General features: G+C 42.5%; 1 protein-coding gene across 1 annotated transcript in view; it reads left to right on the top strand.

Moving 5' to 3' along the window:
• spon1a (spondin 1a) overlaps nucleotides 1-25,330 on the top strand; it is a 71,705-nt gene that overhangs the window by 13,625 nt on the left and 32,750 nt on the right. Inside the window, exons 4-6 of the mRNA XM_061814221.1 lie at nucleotides 3,576-3,649; nucleotides 5,049-5,171; nucleotides 9,589-9,737. Coding sequence (XP_061670205.1) covers nucleotides 3,576-3,649; nucleotides 5,049-5,171; nucleotides 9,589-9,737 — 346 coding nt within the window. The remainder of the gene's footprint in view (nucleotides 1-3,575; nucleotides 3,650-5,048; nucleotides 5,172-9,588; nucleotides 9,738-25,330) is intronic.

Genomic DNA, 25,330 nt, shown 5'->3' with positions numbered 1-25,330 from the left:
TGTCCTAAGTCCCAAGCAATAACATTTGAAACTATTTAGCATCCAGTTTTACTACCGTGTGTCACATCTGGTGATGAAATGCTTTATTTGCAGCAGGGCTTTGTAGAATTGGGTGAATCCGTTAGATTTAGACGATTGCTTAAGGAATGCAGATGCTCAATAAGTTTGGTATGATTTGGTATTTCATGCATGCTGCAAACATAGTCCATTTAATGTGAGGTAATAAATATCATGCAAGAAAGACTATTCTCAGGTATTATGGTCCAAGCAGCATGCGCATGACATCTGAACAGACTCACCAATGCAATCATCTTCCTCACCTCTAGTTGGATTTGATTATAGTCAAAAGTCCAATTATTTTGAAAGGTTGTGGACTGCGAATCACCCACAATGAACTGCATTACAAATTTTGCAGTTCAATGAATGAAGCCCCCGAACAAAGGATTATCCACTCATAACCATAAAAATTTATGTTTTGGGAAGCTGTGCTATTTGCTTAGGTAGCGCCAAAATACATGTATAGTATATATCCATCCATCCATTTTGTTAGCCGCTTATCCTCACAAGGGTAGCGGGGAGTGCTGTAGCCTATCCCATCTGTCAAGGGGCAGGAGGCGGGGTACACCCTGAACTGGTTGCCAGCCAATCCCAGGGCACGTAGAGACAAACAGCCACACTCACAATCACACCTAGGGGCAATTTAGAGTGTCTAATTAATGTTGCATGTTTATGGGATGTGGGAGGAAACTGGAGTGCCCAGAGAAAACCCACGCAGGCAAACTCCGCACAGGAAGGTCCGGGATTGAATTCGGGACCTGTGAGGCCAACGCTCTCCAGCTGATCCACCGTGCCGCCGTAACATAACTAGATTGAAAATAATTCACTTGCAGTTTCCCAGGAACCACCTCATCGTAAAACTGAATGTGACCTCTAAATGCCTAAAGAGAAACTGCACTTTGTCACAACCGAACCTGTTCGTCTTGGTCCTTAAAGCCCTAATAAGTCATATGCGAGTACAGCAGTCACTTGTGAAGTTTCCGCCATCAATATTCTCTCCATTCGTAGGTGGGAGGCAATTTATTCCTCATCTCCCTCTGGCGTGAGACATGCAGGATCGTGTGCTGCGCTCTGATGGGCGGTCTTAGTGAGACAGTAAACGTTCCACCCCATCCAAGTGTCAAACTCCACCGCTTTCAAATACTGATAGGACAACGGGGCCTCATTATCATGTGCTTTCTTTGCAGTTTCCACTGCATTGTCTCAATGTCGTCGTTGTTGTTGTTGTTTTTTAAAAATTCAGTCAGGGGGAGAAAAAAAGAATCACATTAATTCAGTTAATCTGATTGAAGACGGGCCAGGGTGAAATGAGAATTAACTTTTTTCTTCTTCACATTCTGTTCAGCTCGTAAATGGAAGGAGTTTTTGTAAGAAGACGACCATTTTAACTCTCTCATACACACACATAGGCGCGCGCGCACACATGCACTCTTTCAAATCAATGCACTTTAGGGGTGATGGGGATCGGCTGCAGTGTGGACCGAGCAAAGTGAGATAGAATTTAAATTGGATGTTAAGTAAGCATTACTCCACTTGATTGTCTGGCCAGCCCAGCAAAGTGGGCGAGGGGGCAGCGGTGTGCGCGACGCTCAATGAGATAGATGAAATTGGGCTAAGATTGAATTAAAGTGTGAACAATTAGAGGAGTGCCGGTGGCGTCACTTTTCCTGAATCGTTTTATTTGCATTGCGGCACTATTTTGGCTGACAATCACTTGTTGTCACATACAAATTGGTGAGAATATTAGGTACACTTTCATAATGTATTGAAATAAAAAATAAAAATCAGTCTTTCGTTATATTGGGCACCTAATGGAGTTAAGCTGTGTGATTTAACAGTTGCTATAGTAATGTGGTAAAAAGGTAATGTGATTTTATTAATTATCAGTCTCTGTTGTTTTACCGGACTTTCTGTCCTTGGCATCCTTGGCTAAGATGATATCAGATATTATAGCAGCAGCACATTGGTTGTGATGTCACTCAGTAAGTCTTTACACTGTGCATAAAAATTTTGCACAGCTGCAAGAACGACCATCTGGACGCATCTGTTTAAGCAACACAAAAACAAAAAGTGAATGAAATGATGATTTGGCTAAAAGACAGTTCTGGAAGTGGCTTATAAAGACCCCTTTATGCACTAGATATTTTAGCCTTGGGTTATTTCAAACGAACAAAAAAAAAAAAACCAGAAAACTGTAATAATTGTTTGATTTTCCGAAAGCATTCAAAAGTTCAAGTTTTGACGTCTTGTTAAAGGCCATCAATTTTACAAATAATAATGTAAAGTAAAGCACAAGAATTACACGAGGGAGTAATATTCAATTAACGATTAATGTTTTTCCATGACTATAATTTGCAATAGGTTATGTCTTAGATCGTTTTTCTACACTACATTCATACTTGCAAACTACAAATGTGGTATGTTCGCGGAGGAATGCGTTTTATATATACTGTGTCAGAGGTGGTGATGCCAGAAAGGATTCATATTAATATGCAATACCCGTGTACAAGCCGTATGTCTGCAAGGGAAGGAAGTTATGGCTCCCAGTCTCCTGAAATCAAATCCATGATCTTTTTGCCTTAATGGAGGAATATTTAACCCATGGCAATGCTTCAACATCAACATTAGGAATGGTCTACCATTTCGCATTGCTCATCTTCTTCATGGAGAAAACTGAAAGCCGAATACAAAATCATATACAATACGTACTGTATAATGAGGCCTTCCCTTTCGTAAATAGATATCTCCCAAACAATTTACCCACAATTTATTCAGGTTACTAGGGTGCAGTCAAACAACAACTGCAGTTAGGACTCAAGAGAATATTGCAGTACATAGCTTTATACGATTTAGTTTGTACATCGACTTTGTTTGCACTGTGCATATCTATATACTCTGCATGAACGTGAACTGGGCACAGCTATGCTTAGTATCATACTCCGCAATAATTGGTATGCGACCAGTCCAGCTGGACCGTGCAGCCCATCCATTCACATTCGCACACCACATTGTTTGGGGGGGTTCATCCCCATGGAAACATCTCGGCAGCCATCACTGGCTGAAGGGCTTGCGGTAGAATGTTGGATGGCAGGGGCCTTGTGTTGTGCCCTCATCTGTTTGGTCTCTGAAAAGGTTTGTTTGGGACCGATTTACATGTCAAGTCCCCACCAGTTAGAGGAACAAGTCTCTTTGACAGCTCAATTTGCACAAAGTCCCGACTTCCATCTCAGGGAGCATTAACTGTTGCACTGCGTACGTCCTGCAGTGTGTCAGAGCAAATATGAGCAACTATTTTATTTACTGGCATACGGTGGATCCTCAAAACTCCAAAATTGATCAGGTGAATGAATTCAAACTCAATATCTCACTTGAGGTTTCCCTTATAGCTCCTCCGAATAATTTTCTTGATTACAAATATCCCCGTAATAATGTATACCATGTGATTTTACACCCTCCCCAATTCACATTTATGTCGGCGAAGGTTCTCACAAACTTCATCTCTCGTTGTGCTTGTGTAGGGCAAGCATTGTGCAGAAGAGGATCATCTATTTCCAGGACGAAGGCTCACTCACTAAGAAGATGTGTGAGAAAGGTAGGATTCCCTGCCGGTTCCTGGGTCCTTCAATCTACCTGCAGAGCGATTCACTTTGGCTCCACAATTCACTCTGCTTCTTTCTTGGTTTTGATGATGTTCCACTCAGCCCTTGGCATGAATGACTGTAATTGGGTTTGAACCCCTGGAGATGTGTGACATTGGATGCGACACTGACAAAAAACAGCTATGCGAATTTTCTTATGCCCGGCTTTTCCTTTCCTCTCACTTCCCGATGGACCTTTCCGATGGCGATCTTAAGCTCCGCCCCCTTAGCCATGTCCCACAAGCTTCCAAAATGGCAAATAAACAAAACATGTGTTTGAAGTCGATTCTCAATCGCGTATTTGAGATAATATTGGGGTATGTTTTTTGCCAAATGGATCAGACTTGTCCAAAGGAGTTCTATAGAGTGGTCTCAACTATTTCACACAAGGATATGTACACAGAATTAAGATTTTGGACGGAGCAGGACGCAATCTCAGAGTCACAGCGAAATGTTGGCGATCAATGCAAAAACATTTGACGCCTCACAAACTTCATATTGAAATCCAACAGGATAAAATAGTGGAATCGTACTGCGCATGTAATGCAGGGTGAGTACTTTTTACTTGGAAAGATCACGAGTAATATTGTAGTCTTTAAAAGTGAGTGGGTGTATTCATTTGACTTGGCTCGTAATCGAACCCAGTGCTCTGTCTTAAAAGTCTGATGTGATACAAATTGGCAAATAGACATTTGTCTTGCATGACATCCCGCATTTACGTATCACTAACCCGACTCTTCGGCATAAACCATTACACACTTCATTCAGCAGGTCAGTAATACGCTAACAAAGTGAAAGTTGTTCTCCTGCAATGTATAAAGCACCGATGATAATTCAATCAACCTCAGAGAAGATACTTCTCCCTCACTTACCTTCAAACATACAGCCTTGTGTTTGTTGATATTGTCCACATTTAGTTGTACGTGCGCTCTTCTGCAGGCCTTAATCCATCGTAGACACTTCGTCGACTGTGTTTTAGGCTTTGGAAAATGAATCAACCGGGCCGCTTGTAACCTGGTAGGATATCTTTCATCAGAATTGTACGTTCCCCAAGCGCATCTCAGGACCATTTTTTTTGGAACATTAACTTTTCCGAGCGCACGCTCCTGACAACCAGCATTGCTTGTGGAACAATATGGCGAGAGGGCGTGTCAAACCAGGGGTTAAGACAATGCAGCTATCTGATTGGCTATTATTGTACGAGTGAATGGCAGGTCGGAAAGGTCCATTACTGTAGCTACATGACCAATCTTCTATACAATAGTTGCCATATTCAACACATCATACAGCAGTCTTTTAGTTGCCTCTCATGCTCTATTTTTGTGGTTTCCCTAATCCCCAATTTGAGTGCAGAATTCCTGTACGGTGATGCTACAGACAAACCCCTGCTTGACTGCTGCGCCTGTGGAACGGCCAAGTACAGAGTCACCTTCTATGGGAACTGGTCAGAGAAGATTCATCCAAAAGACTACCCACGTAAGCGAAATTTCATCTGCTCTCTATCACGTCGCCTCCATTTTGTCATACATTTCATATGGATCATGAGTCTGAAACTGCAGGCTAGCCATTTTTGTTAGATGTGTACGTATGCTTGTGTGTGTGTGCACACGTATAACCTTGTGCCTCACTATCAGGAATTGTGAATGTATTCAGGGATTACCGTGCTGCTGTCTTGTTAAGATTCCTACCAAGTAGATCAATATCCTGTTGAGAGTAGAGGAAGATAAACCCAGAGATCGACGGGAGCTCTAATTCACTATCTCACAGAGAGACTAGTTGGTATGGAACACATTCTCACATATATCTTGCGGTTTGTCGTTTTATTAGGTACACCTATGTTACACAGGGAAAATGTGATCAGGCAGTAAACCTAAATGAGCCTTCTGTATTCATACAGCAAAAAGACCCCGAAGCAGTACAACCACTTAAAAAAAAAGACTTTGTCTCTCTGCTGTGTTGTACTTTTTCATTCAGGCATTTGAATTTCTCTCATCTCCATTTTGTTGTGTTTCCTTTACACACTAGTCTGTGATCGGCTTTTTTTTAATGTGCTGGAAGGGTGTTTACCTATGTTAATTAGGACACACATTTGCATTTTACAAAGATTTGGATTAACAAATGCAGGTGAACTATGAATGAATCTAACGTAGACTTTTTTGAAGAGATCTTGTAATACTTGGACAGAAAAAAAAAAACGTTTTAATGCTAATAGTATGAAATGGGCACGGTGGATCAGCTGGAAAGCGTTGGTCTCAAAGTTCTGAAATCCTGGGTTCGATCCTGTAACCCCCATTGTGGAGTTTGCGTGTTCTCCCCGTGCCTACATGGCATCCAGCTTCCTCCAACATCCCAAAAACATGTAACATTAATTGGATACTCTAAATTGCCCCTAGGTGTGATCTTGAGTAAGACTATTGTCTGTCTTAATGTGCCCTGCAATTGGCCTCCTGCCCGTTTACAGCTGGGATAGGCTCCAGCACTCCTGTAACCCTTGCAGGGATGAGAATTTTCCACCGGATTTTCGACTTTTTCAGACCAAAATGACCATTCTTGAGATAAGCGCAAATCCGTTGAGAACATTTCGGGGGGGTAGGGTATCGTGCACCTGCCTCTCGGTGGTGGGCTCCGAGCTGCAAGTTCAGTTTAGTGCTAGCACAAGCACGACCATCATATGCCGTTCTAACTTGCTCGGTAGTGTAAATATTTGCATTTTGCGACATGAACATTAAAACTTGTTTGTGGCAGATTACTCGATTGAAGAACAGAGTTATACAGTATAACGATCCAATCGTGTTAGTGGTTAATCGAGTTTCACCATTGCCATGTACATGTGTTCTCGGTTCTCAGAAATCACAGTGTAACTTGTTAGTTAGCCAAGTAATGGTGCGTGGGACTTAGATAGCGCGAACTGAGCGACGGTGTGTTCAAAGTTTTACGATGGCGAAAGTGTTAGAAAAAAGGATGAAGATCGAGTGAGGGCAATTGACAAGGATGCCGGAATCAAAAACTGTTTCAGACGGGCATGGGTTGTAAAAAGTGTAACAGTGAAGATAGGACCGAAAACGGTATCAACATGTCTAACCGAACACATACAAAAAGTGGACATTCGTGGCAAAGTGCTGTGCACTCTGTGTTCCGAGAGGAGCAAAAAATATCCAGGAGGAAACTCAAACCCACCCCCATCGACAGACATTTTCAGTGTTTTTCCAAATTGGTCATTTTCATCCCTGCCCTTGTGAGGATAAGCAGCAAAGAAAATGGATGGATGGTATGAAATGAATAATAAGGCTAATTTGAGCTTTTTCAAACCAAGTTAAGGTCATTCTTATTTAAAGCACTCATCCACATCTTGAGAACCATTACCTGACTTCATGGCTTCCAAGTGTGTTGTCATAGTGTTGGCGCTCAAGGTCCAAATTGGTGACAAACCGGATGAAATATGAATTCATCTAAACTTCAATCAACCGCTAAAGTAGTGCTAAGAATTCGCATTAACCCTCACAAAGGCAGAACTTTCAAGTGGTCTGCTGAAAGCACTAAACAGCTTCTGACTGAGTCAGCGTGCGTGAGTTTGAATAATGAGTAACTTAACAACTTGTTTGGTAGTTTTCTCCATCAGTGTGCAGAAATGATTTTGAATGGGTTGAATGAGGCGCCACTGTAAAGTGCTCGGCACAGGGGCGACATGAAAGCCTCACATTAACCCATACCCGTAGAAGTACCAGTTTGGTATTGATTTAATTGAAAAATACCATTGGACACGTCATAAATATATTAGATTAAGGACCGACTGAAGTGAATAAAAATCCAGATGGATGTGCATGCTCTCAAAGGGCATTGGGAAGTTCATTGAAGAATATATTCCAGATGGAAAAAAAAGTCATCCGTTAGCAATATTGACATACATGCGGTGAAGGTTCGCTGGAGGGTAACTTAGCTGAAGTGGTAAACTGTGAACAATTACTAATCCTTACACTTACATGATGACAAACAGTATATAGAAAGACCTCAAATATACTGTATAAAAAAAGTTTTCCATATTGAGCCATTATTTTCAGATGCACGTGACAAAATGAAACAATTTGCAGTAGTCCAACTGTAAACGATCAGCCATTTTCTATAAAATGTATCCTGTTGAGTGTCATGAGGAACTGGAACTTGTCAAAGCTGACTGGGCAAAAAAAACAGACTTCACCCTGGACTGGGTGCCACTCACTGGGCAGGTATCGAGACAGACAAGACTCAAATTGGCAGCACCACTGAGCGAAAAGTGAACTCTCACTGCCTTCAAAGAAGCGTCAATGAACGGAAAATGTCACTGGTGGAAATTTTACATTGTCGGCGAAGCAAACGTGAACTATTTACTTGGAAATCATATTTACCAGAAGCATATATAGACAGATTGCAAGTAAAACAGAATATATGTGCATGAATGAGAGGGGTAGAGGGGGAAGTGTGAGGCTACCGGGAGAAGAGATTGCGAGGGTGGACAACTTCAAATATTTGGGGTCAACAATCCAGATCAATGGTGAGTGTTGTAAAGAAGTGAAGAAACGGGTCCAAGCAGCTGGCGGAAGGTCTCTGGTGTGTTATGTGACAGAAGAGCCTCTGCTAGGATGAAGGGCAAAGTTTATAAAACAGTGGTGAGGCCGGCCATGATGTACGGATTAGAGACGGTGGCACTGAAGAGACAACAGGAAGCAGAACAGGAGGTGGCAGAAATGAAGATGTGGAGGTTCTCTCTCAGAGTGAGCAGGTTGGATAGGATTAAAAATTAGCTCACTAAAGGGACAGCCAAAGTTGGATGTTTTTGACACAAGGTTAGAGAGCAGACTTTGATGGTTTGGACATGTCCAGAGGCGAGAGAGTGTGTATGTTGGTAGAAGGGTGCTGAGGATGGAGCTGCCAGGCAAAAGAGCGAGAGGAAGACCAAAGAAAAGGTTGATGGCTGTTGTGAGGGAAGACATATGGGTGTTAGAAAGGAAGATTCACGAGATAGGCTTAGATGGAAAAAGATGACACGCTGTGGCGACTCCTAACGGGACAAGCCGAAAGAAAAAGAAGAAGGAGAAGATATATGGATAGATTGGCCTAAAATCAAACTGAGCCTTCTACGTATACACCACATTTGTCAATAAATGCACTGAAGAAGAAAAACAGCCCAGGAATGTAAGAGTAATAGCGAGAAGTGCTTTTTTTTTTTTAAAGAAGACAACATTTACAATTATCATATGTGAATGGTAAGGAAATATGCAGTGGTGACCTTTATTAAGTGTGGCAGAAACTATCAGCCTTGGGAACCTGTGTGCAGGATGTACACGTGTGACCGTGTCTTCATCGTCCCTCCCGCCCTCGAATTCTGTGAGTGGCTGGTTTCGGCTGTCACTTCAGGTCTAACATAAAATGAGATTTGTGTGTGGCTGTCATCAGCGTGGCAATTAAGAGCAAGCGTAAAAATGGGCAGTACTTGCAACCACAAGAGGGGGAATTCTATATGGTAGATATTGTTGACATTGAGGTATCGTGAAATTTACTCGGAGTGGATACTTTCGTCATAGTTCCTACTCCCATCCACTCCCGCTGGTTTTGTTGTCATAGTTACCGCTCATGTCGTTCGCCTGCTCCTTCCCAATCAGGAGATTAAAAGTGCAATTTACACCGCAAAGACGCAGTGTGAATCCTGAAAACCTGTGATCCCCTTATGCCGACTGAGTTCATGAATTCACGCTAAATCATTGTTTTAAATCCCCAAACGTGGACCAATCCAGGGGGTAAAAAATAGACATCTGGTCTGCTACAAAATGCATGGAGAATAAATTCCCTTAACTCGCTTACTGTATAGCGACTGACCTTGTGTATGTATGTGCAGCTAATGACTTGACCTCCTCGACAGGTCGTGCCAATCACTGGTCGGCTATCATCGGCGCATCCCACTCAAAGAACTATGTGCTGTGGGAATACGGCGGCTTGGCCAGTGACGGCGTCAGGCAGGTAGCTGAACTGGGATCCCCAGTCAAAATGGAAGAGGAGATCAGACAAAAGGTAATTCCTTTTTTTATTTCAAGAAAAACAGCGATGGAGACAGCTGACGGTTACACATACACCAAGTGATAATGGAAAAATGAAGTCCCCTGCTTGCAGCTATAACAGTTCTGGTTTTATGGGAGGAATGGATATAAAATGTGTCAGGGTGTCTACACGTGTCCATTTACCAAGAATAACATTTGTGAGGGAAAGGTTACTGATTGCGTACCTGAGAGACGGCTTGGCACACCAATACTTTGTTGTCGTTAATCCCAAAGGTGTTTGAAGGGGTTGGGGTCAAGGCTTTTAAGTTCTTTCACACCAAACATGGCTTTTTCAACCATGCCTTGAGCACTGAGAACTGAAAAGAGCCTTTTCCAAACCAATCTTGAAGCACAAAATCGCCGACAACGTCTTGGTAAGATAAATCATTTTGATTTAAGGTGACGTGGTCCAAAACCTTGAGCTCCTAATTAGGAATTGTGTTCCAGAATTTTTGTATATGTAAAATCCTCAGCAAAAGAACATTTCAGCCATTATTGATTTGGTTGGTCCTAAATTTGCTGTACTTGAAATCAGTATTTAATTAGAATAACACTGTGGACCTTTCTGAACTGCACATATAACTAAATGTGAACAATATCAACAAACTCAAGGCTGTATGTTCGAAGGTAAGTGAGGGAGAAGTATCTTCTCTGAGTTTGATTAATTTATTATCAGTGCTTTATACATTGAACGAGAGCAACTTTCACTCTGTTAGCGTATCACTGACCTGCTGAATGAAGTGTGTAATGTTTTATGCCAAAGATTCGGGTTATGGATACATAAATGCGCCATGTCATGCAAGAGAAATGTCTATTTGCCAATTTGTATCACATCATACTTTTAAGACAGAGCACTGGGTTTGATTACGAGCCAAGTCAAATGAATACACCCACTCACATGTAAGGAGTAAAATGATATTACTCGTGAGCTTTCCAAGTAAAAAGTACTCACCCTGCATTACATGCGCAGTACGATTCCACTATTCTCCTGTTGGATTTCAATATGAAGTTTGTGAGGCGTCAAACGTTTTTGCATCAATCGCCAACATTTCGCTGTAACTCTGACATTGTGTCCTTATTCTTCCAAAATCTTAATTCTGTGTACATATCCTTGTGTGAAATAGTTGAGACCTCTCCGTAGAACTCTCTTGGACAAATCTGATGCATTTGAAAAAAAAAAAAAACATACCGCAATATATTCTGGAATACGCGATAGAATCGACTTCAGATATGTTCTGTTCAATTGCCATTTTGTAGGTGGGGCATGGTAATTATACCTAAGGGGGCGGAGCTTAAACGCGCCAGTCAGAAAGGTCCATTGTCCCGATTGTTTAGATCATTCAAGCAGCTATCTGCTATTCTTAACCTGGTCCTGTGGATGCCAACCCAATTGATGTCAAGGGAATACCTTTAATGAAATGTCTTTGGAATATTTCAAAAGTGTTCACTCAACATAAATGTTTGAAAATCAGTCATTGATGAAATTCATCACTAGACAGCTTTGTTTTAGACGTAACAATTTACTGGTGGTTTTTTTTTTTTCCCAGATGGGCTTCAACAGCACTTTCATGGCCAAGTTCAGCATGCAGTTATATAGTAATTTCCAAGTCTTATATTCGGTCCCTTCTTGGCCTCATGTCTTTTTATTATCTCCACAAATAGCATCTTATGTTCTTTCTCCTTTTCCTGCGCTCCGCGGCTGTCTCTCCCACCCAGTCCTAAAATAACTGGTGCTGGCAAAGCAGATGGTCTTGCGGAGTGCTTATTGCCGGCTAATATTGAAGAACTGAAGACGAGGCCGATAATGAGAGCGCGGCGTGAGCAAAGGGGTCCCAGCCGTTGCTGATTTCTGGTTGCTATTACTTGTCTTTCAAATTATGGAAAGGGAGTGATTAGCCACTCAAATTAAATGAGCACAATGGCGGGTTTGTATTTCTTGTTGAAAACAAGCTGAGTTGATCGAAAAGAAATGTGACATTTTGCATTGTGCGGTTTCTGGTGCTACTTGCAAAAGTGTTGTATTGCTCATGTTGGGGTTGTCTGGAGAAATTTCTCAGTTGTGTCAATGCGGGGGGATGGTTAGACACACCAGCCATGAAATTACTGATTGCTTTGATTTTTTACAATTTGGTGATGTTATTTACAACCTAAAAGAACCCGTTGACATTTTCAGTACTCTTTTATTGTTTTAGGTAGTAGCATCAATAGTTGGGTGTTACATGATATTTGCTACTACCCAACACAGGGTGCAACCCTTTTTTTCTGGAACTTTAGTATGTTGCCCTTTAATAATAAAATAACGTGAATATTTCTGGTGGCACGGTGCCTCAGCTGTAAAGTGTTGGCCTCACAGTTCTGAGGTCCAGGGTTTGATCCCGGTCCCACCTGTGTAGAGTTTGGATGTTTTCCCCGTGCCTGTGTGGGTTTTCTCCGGGCACTCCGGTTTCTTCCCACATCCCAAAAACATGCAACATAAATTGCACACGCTAAATTGCCCCCAGGTGTAATTGTGAGTGCCCCTGTTGTCTGTCTGCATGTGCCCGGCGATTGGCTGGCAACCAATTCAGGGTGTACCCCGCCTCCTGCCCGTTGACAGCAGGGATAGGCTCCAGCACTCCCGCAACCCTTGTGAGGATAAGTGGCGATGAAAATGGATGGATGAATATTTCCATGTTCAACTTATTTATAGCTTCTATGTTCAATTTATTTTTTTGCTGCCACTATTTATTAATGCTCTTTTCGTATTTGTGGTGTTGTTTTAGTTAATATATATCTGTGCAGGGCTGGGATATATATTTTTTTTATTGGAGAAGTTTGAATATGAATCACAAATCAATAGTGTTTATTTGATTTACTCTAACCCCATTTGAAGAGAAATTCTGCAGGTTTTCTGGTATGTATCAAAATATTACACGATACAATTTTTCCTGCATACACTAAAATTCCAATATAGATCCTAAACTCAGATTTTTACACCATACCGGCATTTTATGCTAATTTCACCTCGTAAAATAAATAGATAAATAAATACATTACACACAGTCTGCCAATGCCCTTAGGTGAAGTAGCACAGGTTCCATCATTTGAAGTGTTCCGATTTGTAGCGAACCCTGACACATATTAAAAGCTGATTGGCTTTTTGTATCAGGTGCGCTGTCCGGATGCGGATGGGATGGGAGGGCGGCGTGTAGTCTGGTGGTGGTGCAGTCAACCACGAGTGCAAAATTGATATTCATAGCCATGCTGCACTCAAGCCATCGGCCAAGCGAATCTGAGTGCTCATTTGCAGACATGCAAACAGCTCACACACAACATACACACACACACACACACACACACACACACACACACACACACACACACGTAGCACGCATGATACCACTGGCATTCACATCAACCACACAAAGGGCCTCATTTGCCTCCTTCAATTCAGTGGCTTTGTTTTACACCTGAGTTTACCAGTAGGGCCGGGAGGGGGGTTTTGGGCCGTGCACCTGGCCTTTACTTCTGCATACATTTACTGTAATACTTCAGCCTGGGGCCTGTCTGACTTTTACAATAGAATACAAATGAGCTACATTTGTGGTAGCCTATTTTTATACTCTACGAAAGACAATTTTCCCCAAGTGCAAGAATTCTATTTCAAGCAAAATATGAGCTTGGCCCACACGTTTAGGACTTGTACTATAATGTGATGGCCTGGTAATAAATATAAAATTGCACGCCAGCACCCTCTTAAACGTACCCTAGCCATCACATTCTGTGCACTCCAAGCGAGCAATCATGCCAATCTGCCGCGAGTTCCAGTGAACATAGCGGATGATTGTCGCTTCAATTTAACTCAGAGCAGCTTTCCCCCCCTGAGATGCAGCTCACATTTAAATATATTTAATACATCCCATACTTAGTAATGTATGTCAAATAGATATCTCAAGGCAGAAAACACGCTGTCACTTTGCTTGGTGATTTACAGCACATGGGGGATGTTTTTTTTAATTGTTCCCGGCATGCAAAACTCCATAAATGTGAATCATTGCTGAAATTGTCCAATCAGAGGACTTGGCAGCAATGTGATTGTCGGGGTCCGTCGCTCCGAACCCCTTTCATGTCTGAGAAGATTTGTAAATGCAAGCAGTCATTACAGAAGCTCGCCGGGCCTGTAATGAGAAGTGTAATGAGACTCTCTCTAAAGACCAGCCACCAGGGCCAAGACCTCATGCGGACTGTGAAATCTCCCATTTCCTCTCGCAGCGTGGGGCATTTTTTTCCCCCCCCGGTGATTGCAAAATACAGACGTGGACTGATTCCTCCATTATGCTCAATTCCACAGGTGGAGCCATGAATGGGGAGGTTGGCTGGTGCTAAACAAAAAATAATGACAAAAAAATTGTTGATCTGTGTCACTGAATACGTATATCCGAGGGGGACTTTTTGACTGTTCTGCAGAATTATATAGATTTTTGTCGCCGTCCTTGGAAAACCATGCACATGTACAGGACTCCACAGTCAAACACAACATTTTAAAAGTGCCTCTCTCTAAGTCCAATTTGTTTGAACTTCCAATTGGAATTGATTAACTAGAGGTGCCTTTCCAGAATCCAATTTTAAACAGCACATGGGAAATATTTTAAGTAACATATTGAAATTCTTAATACAGGGGGAAAAGAAATGATTTATTCACATTTCATTCAAATGTACTTGTGTTACAAAGATTTGTCAAACACTTGACTGAAAACAGTTTGCGTTTCAGAAGTCACATTGCAGCATTGCACAACATGTCAGTTTTCAACATTCTTAAAGATCATAAAAATAATAAAATTAGAAATCAAGTCCATCCAATCCATTTATTAACATCACTGATCCTCACAGTATAAAACATAAAGTCAATAAAACACAGTCTTGATGAGAAGAAATAGAAGCTAGCCATTACATATCTGGTAAGCTAACTGCTAACGTTAGCAGTCACCACCACTGCGTGGGGTGAATGTTTTGTGCAAGTTGCCACTTCAAAAGAACCCTCAAGTATTTTGGGCTAAATCGCAAGCAAGCCCTCTGAAACTTATCTGCACCAGGCTATTTTACAGTTCATCAGCCCGGAATAACAAAAAAAAAAAACTTCCTCCGGGTCCTTAACTGTCAATGATCTCATTTTTATGTTTTCTTTGTGCTTGAACATTGACGGTCTAGTTTCAGAAGGGCACTAAAACTTGCATCCCTTGCGTATTGTATCGCTCCTATGTGAACAGACAATGGTGATATTATACTGGATAAAAAGTCCAGACATATGAGTATGAGATGTGGTACTTGTAGTCAGGGCCAGTTCTACGAATACATACAGTATTTTAGCGGGCAGCCAGAAACGTTCAAGAGGCATCGTGTGCCAGGACATTTTATTATATTATCATTATATGTTACGGCACTAACTTAGCGATTTCTCCGCAATATCTTGCCCTACTTACATTGTGTAAAACATTTAATAAAACACACGCACAAGAACTTATACATGTGTGTATTTGTGCCTCACTGCTGACGTCATTCTAACAGACAAAGATATTTATACACACATTATCTTCCAACAACTGCATCGCAATTTTCACTTCTTTAGCCACTGTGTGGCTAGCACCCGGGAACAAATCACATGAACCAGCCCGCGCGAATAACAATAATACATGAACATTGAAGTAGAAATGTAATAGAATAACCGTTTAGAAGGCGCTCATAAAAATACTTGTGAACCAAAATTTGTGACGGGTTCTCTATTACTTCAGCTGTGTAAAAAAGGAGAACAACAAAATGTACAAAGAAAGTATTTGAAGTGGTCCACCATCGCTATCTCTTCTCTCTGGAGCTTCACTCTTCCTCCTCCGCCCCTCTCATTCATGCACATATATTCTGTTTTACTTCGGCTAATCTTCATTCCTCTCCTTTCCAGTGCGTGCCTCCATCTTTCTAATTGTTCCTCCACCTGCTCCCTGCTTTAACTGCAGATTACAATATCATCTGTGAACATCATGGTCCAAGGGGAGTCCAGTCTAACCTCATCTGTCAGCCTATCCATTACCACTGCAAACAGGAAGGGGCTCAGGGCGGATCCCTGATGCAGTCCCACCTCCACCTTAAGTTCTTCTGACACACATACGGCACATCTCACAACTTTTCTGCTACTTATAAATATTAACATATTCCCTTAAACAGTAAATAACGTTGTTGCCAAATCTACAGTCTCACTGCAGAGAGTAGATCAGAAGGGACCTACAGCACGAAGCGAAGGAGACTTGAGGACGCAGCCGTAATTGCGTGGATTTGATTTGAGGGGGCACAGTATTGATTTCGGGGGGCCGTGCCCCCTCTCGCACCCGCGTATAACCGGCCATGCTTGGCGTCAAAGTGCAATGTTGCATTGTCAATGACACAAAGGACATTGCCGGTTTAAAGGATTGCGTCTTATCACCTCTGAAGTTTTACAGGGTTTCGTTTTGTGATGATTTAGAATTTCACGCAGGAGCCTTCCTTCTCGCTAAAAATGTTAAAGGATTGCTTGAAGGTGAACACGGGTTTATGGTTGAACCGTGGTATTCACAGAATATTGAATACATTTTATGATGGACATATTCAGTTGTGCTTCTATCTTCTCTCTGTTGGCGTAATGGATGATACATTCCTCACGTATTGTTTGTGTATCATTGTTTGTCTATTGAAAACAAAGAAAGGGAAATGAGACTAGGGATGGAATAATTATTTTATCTCTGCTGGAAGTCTCCTGTGTTAACTTGCTTCATGAGCCCTGCAGATATTCCTGTTTGCTATAACGAAGCATTCCACAAGCCTACGTGCATGCTTTGGATCCCAGGACGGTCATTATAATCACTCAAATCGAGCAGTGCAGCCAGAGGCGAGTACAATTTGAAATAGATGAGGGAGCCAACATGTGCAATGTTGGCACATTTAACATACGCGTCTTTATTTATTTAAGTTTTTAATACAGACTATGACTTTGTGTCATTAAAAGGCATTTCAGATGTAAGTTTTTCAGGTTGTATGATTTCATTTCAGGTGTGTGCGTGTATTTGGCGTGTCTTTGTGTAGTGTTACGAAAGCTTACATGACCATAGCCATTAAACCGAAGCAAAGACTGCTGCAGAAACTGTTTAATTACACAATTACTGTTATGTTTTTATAAAGTACAATATTTTAGAGTGCAGATTTTCTTATGAAAAACAAAAAAGTATTACTTTTTAAGGCTGGAATGGATTACTGTCATTGCAATTCATTTTAATGGGGAAGAATTATTTCTTTCCCCTCTTGTATCTCAAGGCACCACTCTGTTGTAAGTTGTAATTCTGCTGCAGTGTTCCAGATTTACTTTTTAAACAAATAATTTGATCTATTGACATTATGACATTTTTTTTAAATCGATCGTTGTGCAAATCAAAGTACACATTTAAATATAATGCAACTACTAAACAAACAAATCTTCTTTTTCTTTCGCCACACTATGTCACCCTTTTCCTCCCTCCTCCTCTCTCACACCAACTGTCCTCATGTCCCCCCCTCACTACGTCCCTCAACCATCATGCAACACTCTTCCTTTCTCAGCTTCCACCATACGATTCCCTGCTCTGCTTTTGTCTTCTAAATCTTTCTCCACATCATCAGTCATCTTACACGGCACCATCTTCTAAAGTTGAGCCATATTTCCCCGACCACTACTTTACAGTCAGTAACCTCGTTCAGATTACATCATGTGCACAAAATGTAATCTACCTTCTATTTATTCACTACATCCATTTCCATCCTTTTTGCAAGGTCTACCACCACCTGTCCCTCCAAGTTCCTGTTCAGGATGCTGTACTTACTCCTTTACTTCTTCATCATCCTCCGTCTCCTTAACCAACGTGTCCATTACAATCTACACCAATCACAACTCTCTTGCTGTCTGGGATGTTTAGAACTACTTCATCCAGCTCCTACCTGTGGGGCAGGGATGCTCAATGCGTCGTCTCGATCGCGACAGCGTGCCGAGAAAAAAATTAAAAGAGAACATTAGCCGTATTTTTTTTTTTAACTTTAGCTCCCCGTGCGTGTGCAAACAACAACAGTACAGGAAAACACGCTGTCAGTGAGTTCCCCCCTATTTTAAGCTCTAGCTTAAGAAATCTTAACAAACATGAGTATGGATGCTACAGTAAAGAAGACAAAAACGTATCACTTTCATACGGAATGGGAGGCGGTCAACGTTTTCACAATGTCATTTTCAAAGTGCGTTTGCCTCATCTTCCAATGGAGTGAAATGTGGAACGGCATTTTAGAACTGTTGATGGAAAATACGACACCGACATTCCGCCGAAAAGCAAGCTGAGAATGAGAAAAGTGAAGGAACTAAAACCCCAATTGGCTGCACAGCGGTCACTTTTCACACAATATAGTTGAACAACGAAAGCCCCCACCATCGTTTCCGGGTTCATCACATCACACATAAAAGAGGCATAGCTGACTCGTTGTTCTGATCTTTTAAAAATAAGGTCGAAATATTATCTTCAATCTGCAGCTGTAAAGGCGCTGTGAAGCCATGGCTGATGTGTGGAAGGAAGTCGGAGATTGTGAGTGTTTCTCACTGCAGTTGGACGAATCCACTGATGTGAGTGACAGCTCAGGTGTGCATTTTCATTCGTATAGTGATTAGTGATCGTCAACGTGAACTCAGATCGTTACAAAACATGTTTAAAGTTAACTATGTTGTGCGATATTGGTTCATGCGGTTATGCAAGGCACACAAAAATACATTTCCACACAAAGAATCCTCAATATACTTTAAAATAAATATGTTTTGCATTTTTGTAGTGGGTAGATCTTTGTAACTTGGTCATTCTATTTCATTATTGGTCATTCTTAAAAAAAAAAGAAAAAAAAACTTTGATCGTGAGAGGCTGGATGCTTGAGAAGTAGATCTTGGGGTAAAAAAAGTCTGGGCACTCCTACTGTAGGGCATAGCTACTCATCACATTATACGTAAAACCCTCACATTCATGTTTTAGCCTCATCACTCAATCTAATACTGTTTTCACCTTCAAGACATTCTTCACCAACACTTCCTCCAAATTGACCTCTTCTTCATTTCTCTTCTCATCTACCCCACGGTAAAACATTCATATTTGTATGGCTAACTGTTGAACCGGATGCCCTTCCTGACACAACTCTTAGCATTTATCCGTGCTTGGGACTGACCTACAGTTTGTACTGGTTTGTGACACTCATAGGGCCGCATTAAATATCCATCCATCCAATTTTTTTGTCGCTTATCCTCATGAGGGTCGTGGTGAGTGCTGGAGCCTATCCCAGCTGTCAACGGGCAGGAGGCAGGGTACACCCAGAACTGGTTGCCAACCAATCGCAGGGCACATGGAGACAAACAGCCACACTCATAATCACACCTAAGGGCAATTTAGAGTGTCCAATGGATAGGTTTCCGATTATGCCATCTTGTGTGTCATGGAGGTCAAAGAACACAGGTGATAGGTGAAGTGTGAAGTTTTTTTTCCATCGTTAATTTATCCAATTGGTCTAAGGGTGGTGGTGATGTCATTGGAAACCTATCCATTAATGTTACATGTTTTATTTTGGGATGTGGAAAGAAACCGGAATACCCGTAGAAAGCCCATGCAGGCGCGGGGAGAACATGCATGAATCTGGGACCTCAGAACTGTGAGGCCAATGCTTTACCAGCTGATCCACCGTGCCCTGCATTAAATAAATAAATCAATAATAAATTTTTTCTTGAAGTCAAATGCCTATTGTTACTCATGCCCATTTTTTCAAATATTCACAACGGCATCTACCCACGTTAAATTCAGAAATATGCCCAATATTAGAAGCACTGGATCACAGCGGCAGGAGCTGTTTTATTGGTGCAAAGTTGGCAACATTTTATGGCAAAAATAAGCCGCGATGAGATGAAAGAAACAATTACTGCATGTAATTTCCAACCCATCTGCTAGGAACTGTCGCAGCTGCTTAACATACATTTTTTTCCGGTTGTGTTCAGCACTAATTCCAGCATCTAAAATGGTCGGTTTGAAAACCTTTGCGGCAGCAATCCGAGAACAGGCAGATAGAGATCTCAGATTGGACACACTGATTCTGCAGGACGGGCTACTCCAATATGGAGGAGATGCACCCTGAATATTTGTCAGATCTTTATAAGATCAAGGCCAACTTAACACAATAACCCTTCATTATAAATCTCTGTGATCTTTTATTCATGAGCTAGACCTGATAAATCTGTTTCCGGTAATGGCTGGGCTTGTTATCTTGTCCTTATGTAAATGAGACCACGGCCATGTTTCCCTCCACCTACTTGAAACCCCTTCACTGGGGTTTCTGTAGTTTTAAATCTTCACCATACACAAAAATTTGTTTAAGGATATTAAGTCATCAATTTTGAGCACATGTTCACTGGCAAAAACATTAGGTACACCTTCAAGATCAAATGTGATCCAATCCATACAGAAAGTACATCAAAAAGTCTTCCTCTACATGGATATTATTTGTTATTCCAGTTTTGCTTAGCACTGGTTCTGAAACTGATTCCAAAATGTGTCGCTAAAAAAATCAGAGCTCTCTAAGTACCATTATAATGACCAACATAAAATATAGTAACATAGTAGGTCTATGTGTTTGAGGCAGAAGCTTTATTACTTCCAAAAAAATATCTGTACTTCTTATTGTATGCCACTGTGACTTTACACAGCTTGAACATCAACACAGAACTGCACTAAAATATCAAGAAAAAATATGCACTTAAACAACGCTTCAAATTAAACCCCATGGACGAGATAACAAGCGTTTCTTGACTAGGTGCTTGAACCAGTAAAATAAAATGAAATTGGAGGTAAAGTAACTCAGATAAAAAAGGTGTGGGTGCAATCAAGACACAGGTATTGCTGAAAGAATGTAAAAATAAATAAATCAATAAATACATAAATAAAATTCTTATTCCCCATGTCAAGGCATTGGTAAGATTATTACCCATTTGTACTCCCCTGGTGCTCAGAAAACTAAGAAAAGCAAACAAAAACTGCAGTTGCATAATTTTACATTACAGTACTGCTTAGTGGTTTTAAGTTCAAGCTGCAGAGGACTCTGTCTTTGAGTCCGCTTGTCCGTGTTTTTTTGTTTTGTTTTTGTTTTTTTTTTGCCAGAGGGCAGCAAGTTAAACAGGTGGTGACCAGGATAGGAAGAGTCCTTGACGATGTTAGTTGCTCTCATGTGATAGAGAGAGCTTGCGATGTCCTCAAAGGAGGGCAGAGAGCAGCTAGTGATCTTCTGGGTGTTGCTGATCACACTTTGCAGAGATTTCCCGTCCACTGTGATGCAGTATGTGAGGATGCTCTCCACGGTTATTCTGTGGAAAGCCAGCAGCAGTTTAGCTTCCAGATTGTTCTTCCTGGGCACTCTCAGGAAGTGGAGTCGCTGGTGGGCCTTTTTCACCACCGCCGTGGTATTTACAGACCAACTGAGTTTATCTGGGAGGTAGACTCTCGGAAATCTGAAGGATTGATCACGGCGGTATCATCAGCAAACTTGATGGCAGAGTTGCTGGGATGGTCTGCTATAAATACATATGTGTATGGAGAGTATAGGAGAGGACTTAGTACGCAGCCTTGAGGGGACCCGGGGCTGAAGGTGATTGGAGAAAGAGAGGTGTGGGCCAAGTCTGACAGACTGTGTACGGTTGGTAAGAAAGTCTTTAATCCAGCAGCAGATGGAAGGTGATATAAAATTCTGTATTTAATGCAGGGATTTTTTTATATGTACCACAAAAGAGAGCCTTTGTCCCACGAGTGGTCCTCATATTGTACTTTGACAATTATTGATATAGAGTATAAGCAGTGCACAAACTGAAATGAACACATTGGACTCCAATATTACCATCGACACGAGTGTATGTGAGAACACGACGTGAGAAAGCTCTCACGGCTAGTCCAATATTGCAATATTACGGGATGACACAGAGACTATTCTTCAAAACACGAGTCAATAAGTGCAATGATTGTGGAACTGGTGTTTTATTCTCAAGACACTCAATATCACGCTTTAATGTGCCAAGTGATGTCTCACCCACAAATTTGCTAAATGTGTGTATGACAGTGGGATTGTTGTGTATTTGGTGGTTTTTGTCTATTGCTTGACTTTCAGAGCAACATGGCCACCATGGTTTTATTGAGATGAATGAATTGCCTCAAAATGTTCTCAAAATTGCATACATACAGTGGAACCTCCAAGATCAAAGTTAATCTGTGCCAGGTCACAAAGTCCAAGTAGTTTTACTTCATAAGTAAATAAGTTTGACAGCATTTCTACTGTCAACACCTCTTGTTGAGGCTGGAACCTTTTTGGAATGAGTGTTCCAGAAAAGCCACACAAAGAAGAAAAACAATCATAACACCCGACACCTTTGTCCTAATCCTTGCTGAACTCAATTTGTGCGCGACATCCATTTTTTGGAACGAGTGTAAATCAAAACACATGGCCAAGAGTTAATCTTTCGATGTTTGCCACACTGATGTCAACAGTGACGTCTCAAATGATGATGATGAGACACGTTTTTGACAAAATTTTGATGTTTGTGAAAGGATTAACTTTGCCGATGTATTATTATTATTCTTTTTTACTTGTCTATAACTTTTTGGAGACAGGGTTTTTTGTTTTGCCTTTCCATTGCTGGCCTTTCTCCAGTACAGTACAATTCAGTTGTATATAGACGGTTGGTGACCTCAACTCCAGAGATAGAAGAGCCCCCCTCAGAGCACCCAGACTCAGCTTCCTCGTGGGAAGGCATGTTGGTGGAATTGAGGAGGTCTTCAAAGTATTCTCCCCACCGACTCATAACACCCCAAGTTGAGGTCAGCAGCGCCCCGTCCCCACTATACACAGTGTTGACGGTGCGCTGCTTTCCCCTCCTGAGACGCCGGACGGTGGACCAGAATTTCCTCAAAGCCGTCTTCAAGTCCTTCACCAAGGCCTCACCGAACTCCTCCCATGCCCAGGTTTTTGCCTCAGCGACCACTGAAGCTGCATTCCGCTTCGCCAGCCGATACCTATAAGCTGCCTCAGGAGTCCCACAGGCCAGAAATGTCCGATAGGACTCCTTCTTCAGCTTGACAGCATCCCTCACTGTTGGTGTCCACCATTGTGTTCGTGGGTTGCCGCCATGACAGGCACCGACCACCCGACAGCCACAGCTACGGTTGGCCGCCTCAGCAATGGAGGTGCGGAACATCGTCCACTCGGATTCAATGTCCCCCACCTCCTCTGGGACATGAGCAAAGTTCTTTCAGAGGTGGGAGTTGAAAATCCTTCTGACAGGGGAATCTGCCAGCCATTCCCAGCAGACCCTCACAATAAGTTTGGGCCTGCCACGTCGGACTGGTGTCTTCCCCCACCATCGGAGCCAACTCACCACCAGGTGGTGATCAGTTGACAGCTCCGCCCCTCTCTTCACCCGTGTGCTCGCAAGTCCGATGACACGACCATAAAGTCGATCATCGAACTGCGACCTAGGGTGTCCTGGTGCCAAGTAAACATGTGAACACCCTTATGCCTGAACATTGTTTTTTTTTTTATTTTTTATGGACAATCCATGATGAGCACAGAAGTCCAATAACACAACACCACTCGAGTTCTGATCGGGAAGGGGGGGGCGTTCTTTCAAATCACGCCCTTCCAGGTCTCACTGTCATTGCCAACTTAGGAAATGAAGTCCCCCAGCAGAATGATGGAGTCGCCAGAGGGGGCGCTCTCCAGCGCTCGCTCTAAGGACTCCAAAAAGGGTGGGTACTCTGCACAGCCCTTTGGTGCATAAGCACAAACAACAGTCAGGACCCGTCCCCATACCTGCTGGCGGAGGGAGGCTACCCTCTCATCCACTGAGGTAAAACCCAACATACAGGCCCCAAGTCGGGGGGCAATAAGTATACCCACACCTGCTCGACGTCTCTCCCCGTGGGCAACTCCAGAGTGGAACAGAGTCCAACCCCTCTCAAGAGGAGTGGTGCCAGAGCCCAAGTGGTGCGTAGAGGCAAGTCCGACTATATCTAGACGGAACTTCTCGACCTCACGCACCAACTCGGGCTCCTTCCCTGCCAAAGAGGTGACATTAGAGCTAGTTTCTGTAACCGGGGATTGGATCGCCAAGGTCCCCACCTTTGGCCACCACCCATCTCACATCGCACCCGACAACTCCGGCCCATCTCACAGGTGGTGAGCCCATGGGAAGGGGTGCCCACGTTACCCTTTCGGGCTGTGCCCGGCCGAGCCCCATGGGTGCAGGCCCGGCCACCAGGTGCTCTCCTTCGAGCCCCACCTCCAGGCCTGGCTCCAGAGGGGGGCCCCTGTGTGACAAGGGAAATGAAGATCCAGTTTTTGTAGTCATCATAGGGGTTTTGGAGTCGTACTTTGTCTGGTCCCTCACCTAGGACTTGATTGCCATGGGTGACCCTACCAGGGGCACGAAGCCCCAGACAACTTAGCTCCTAGGATCATCGAGACACACAAAATTCACCGTCTAACAACCAACCAATCCAGTTACACTTTCTTAGTCACGTGACGTCACATACTAAGAAAGCGTAACTGTGTACCGACCCCTGCCTGCCCACGGACCTGCTCTCTACGCCCGACGTCCAGACTATCGCTGCTGTACCTGACTGCCAGCCCGATCCTCGACCTTGGAATAATAAACATTTTTCCCGAATTGCCAATGCGTACTCCTGCATTTGGGTCCTACCTCCGTTCCAATGGGTCGTGACAATTTTGTTTGGATACTACGCTACACTGTATAATAAGGAGATATTTCAATTTGAATTTTCATTCTTCCCATTGTAATTTTAGGACATTTTCATCCTAACAATGTAGACCATCTTAACTGTTATTTTTTTTTAGATTGAAAACATCCTTCACACATATCATTTAGTGTAACGAAGAGAACATATTTACATATCTGTGATCTCGCGTATATTTATGCAAAGCGACGTATTCTTGTTTACGTGATGCATATTTTCTCTTAAAGGTAACGCAGAGTTTATGTCTCCTGTGAGTTTTGGGCTTAATTAAACTCTCATGTATTCTGCTGCATGGCGCCGGGGATGCTTTTCACAATTGGCATCCCGTGTGTGGCACATACTTGGAATAACAGCGAGGTTGAATCTGAGCTGGTAGGAAACGCTTAATGGTGGCCCACAAAAAGTCAGCGACCATCGATTTTTGAGCGGAACAAGTATTGTGCAATATAGAAAGGAGGTTATTAAATTGGAGGAAAGGCACGGGGAGTGGCAAACAGTTTAAACTGGGTCATTAAAGGCCGCTTGCTCCATTCTGTAATAACACCTTATTGCCGGGCCGTGCGTGTGGAGGTTGCGTGTACGTGTGAGCGGGCACGCTTGCGTGCAGAGGCCTTAGGTTGTGAGCCTCCATGCGTGAGTGCCAGACAACACAGCAGATGCTCCCGACTGCACTTCAAGGCTCGGCGATCGCCACCGAGGTTTGACCACGCTCACAAAATCAATTCCCGAC

This window comes from Syngnathoides biaculeatus, chromosome 3 (genome assembly GCF_019802595.1).
Source record: "Syngnathoides biaculeatus isolate LvHL_M chromosome 3, ASM1980259v1, whole genome shotgun sequence".
NCBI lineage: Eukaryota > Metazoa > Chordata > Actinopteri > Syngnathiformes > Syngnathidae > Syngnathoides > Syngnathoides biaculeatus.
Note: the sequence above shows the minus strand (reverse complement) of the source record. Positions and strands in the feature narration are given on the sequence as shown.